Source organism: Penaeus monodon, chromosome 19 (assembly GCF_015228065.2).
Source record: "Penaeus monodon isolate SGIC_2016 chromosome 19, NSTDA_Pmon_1, whole genome shotgun sequence".
Classification (NCBI taxonomy): domain Eukaryota; kingdom Metazoa; phylum Arthropoda; class Malacostraca; order Decapoda; family Penaeidae; genus Penaeus; species Penaeus monodon.
This window is the reverse complement of record NC_051404.1, coordinates 21,462,192-21,463,255: the sequence shown is the minus strand read 5'-3', so window position 1 is coordinate 21,463,255 and position 1,064 is coordinate 21,462,192. Positions and strand designations below refer to the sequence as shown.

General features: G+C 42.1%; 1 protein-coding gene across 1 annotated transcript in view; it reads left to right on the top strand.

Moving 5' to 3' along the window:
• The window catches only part of LOC119585359, a 47,005-nt gene that overhangs the window by 24,891 nt on the left and 21,050 nt on the right, over positions 1–1,064 (top strand). The window contains exons 4-5 of the mRNA XM_037934029.1: positions 61–124; positions 775–1,015. Of these exons, the coding sequence (XP_037789957.1) occupies positions 61–124; positions 775–1,015 (305 nt within the window). The remainder of the gene's footprint in view (positions 1–60; positions 125–774; positions 1,016–1,064) is intronic.

Here is a 1,064-nt window from a genome sequence, read left to right as displayed (position 1 = left end):
TCCATTTCGAATCCTGCGAGCTCCCCCCACAAAGGCCTGTATCTCATGTTTATCTCTCAGATCAGACCTTATTCTCTACAACCCAAAGCCTCATCAGAAGCATCACAAGGGAGTTTGTAGTGTGGTAGTTACTGCGTGGGTTCTCTCTTTGATTCAGTCCTAATAACTTGCGTAACTTTTGAGCCTGGTTAGTGGTGGCGAATACAATGCAATTCTGATGAATATATACATGAGGAGATATGATATGATGGGAGGTTGAAACGATTCGTCGCTTGGTAAAGGCAGAAAAGGTAAACATGAGCAGGAATGACTTGTCAAAGCAAATGAATTTGATGCATTTCGATTCATGTTGATTTCAGATTCTGCTCTGAAGTTGTTCGCTTTCTTCTTTACCTTTTTCTATAGCTACATCTGCTATACTGAACTCGCTTGATTGATAGACCACAATATTTCTGTATTTCTAGAAAAAATTATTTCGAATAACTAATAAATGGCAAACTTATATATAGACAAAAACGTCTGGAATCCTAAAAAGCACCAGCAAAATGACGAGTACTGTTGAATCCAGTTGTACATTTGTGTATTGTTTAATCTTGTTCATTGAAGATTTCGTGCACGTGATTTGAAACTGATTTTCTGTGTGCTAAAATATCCTATTTGGTCATTCACTTGCTTTCCCAATCATACATTTACCAACTTTCATCCTACCCTATTTATCAGTCCTATAATCATTAAATTTACTGATTCCGTTATTCACTTCGTTTGTTTTAATTTTCTAAATCACGACCTGCCTCTCCGCCGCAGGTTTCGTGGATCAGACAGCGGGACATCCACATCCTGACGGTGGGTCGCTACACCTACACGACCGACGAGCGTTACGAGGTCATCCACTCCCAAGGCTCCAAAGACTGGATCCTCAAGATTAAGTACGCGCAGTCAAGGGACTCGGGCAACTACGAGTGTCAAGTGTCCACCAAGCCTGTCAAATCCTACACCGTCCACCTCCACGTCTTCGGTGAGTTCGGTTGAGGGGGAGGCTGTGCTTGGCCCGTGTATGAGAAGCG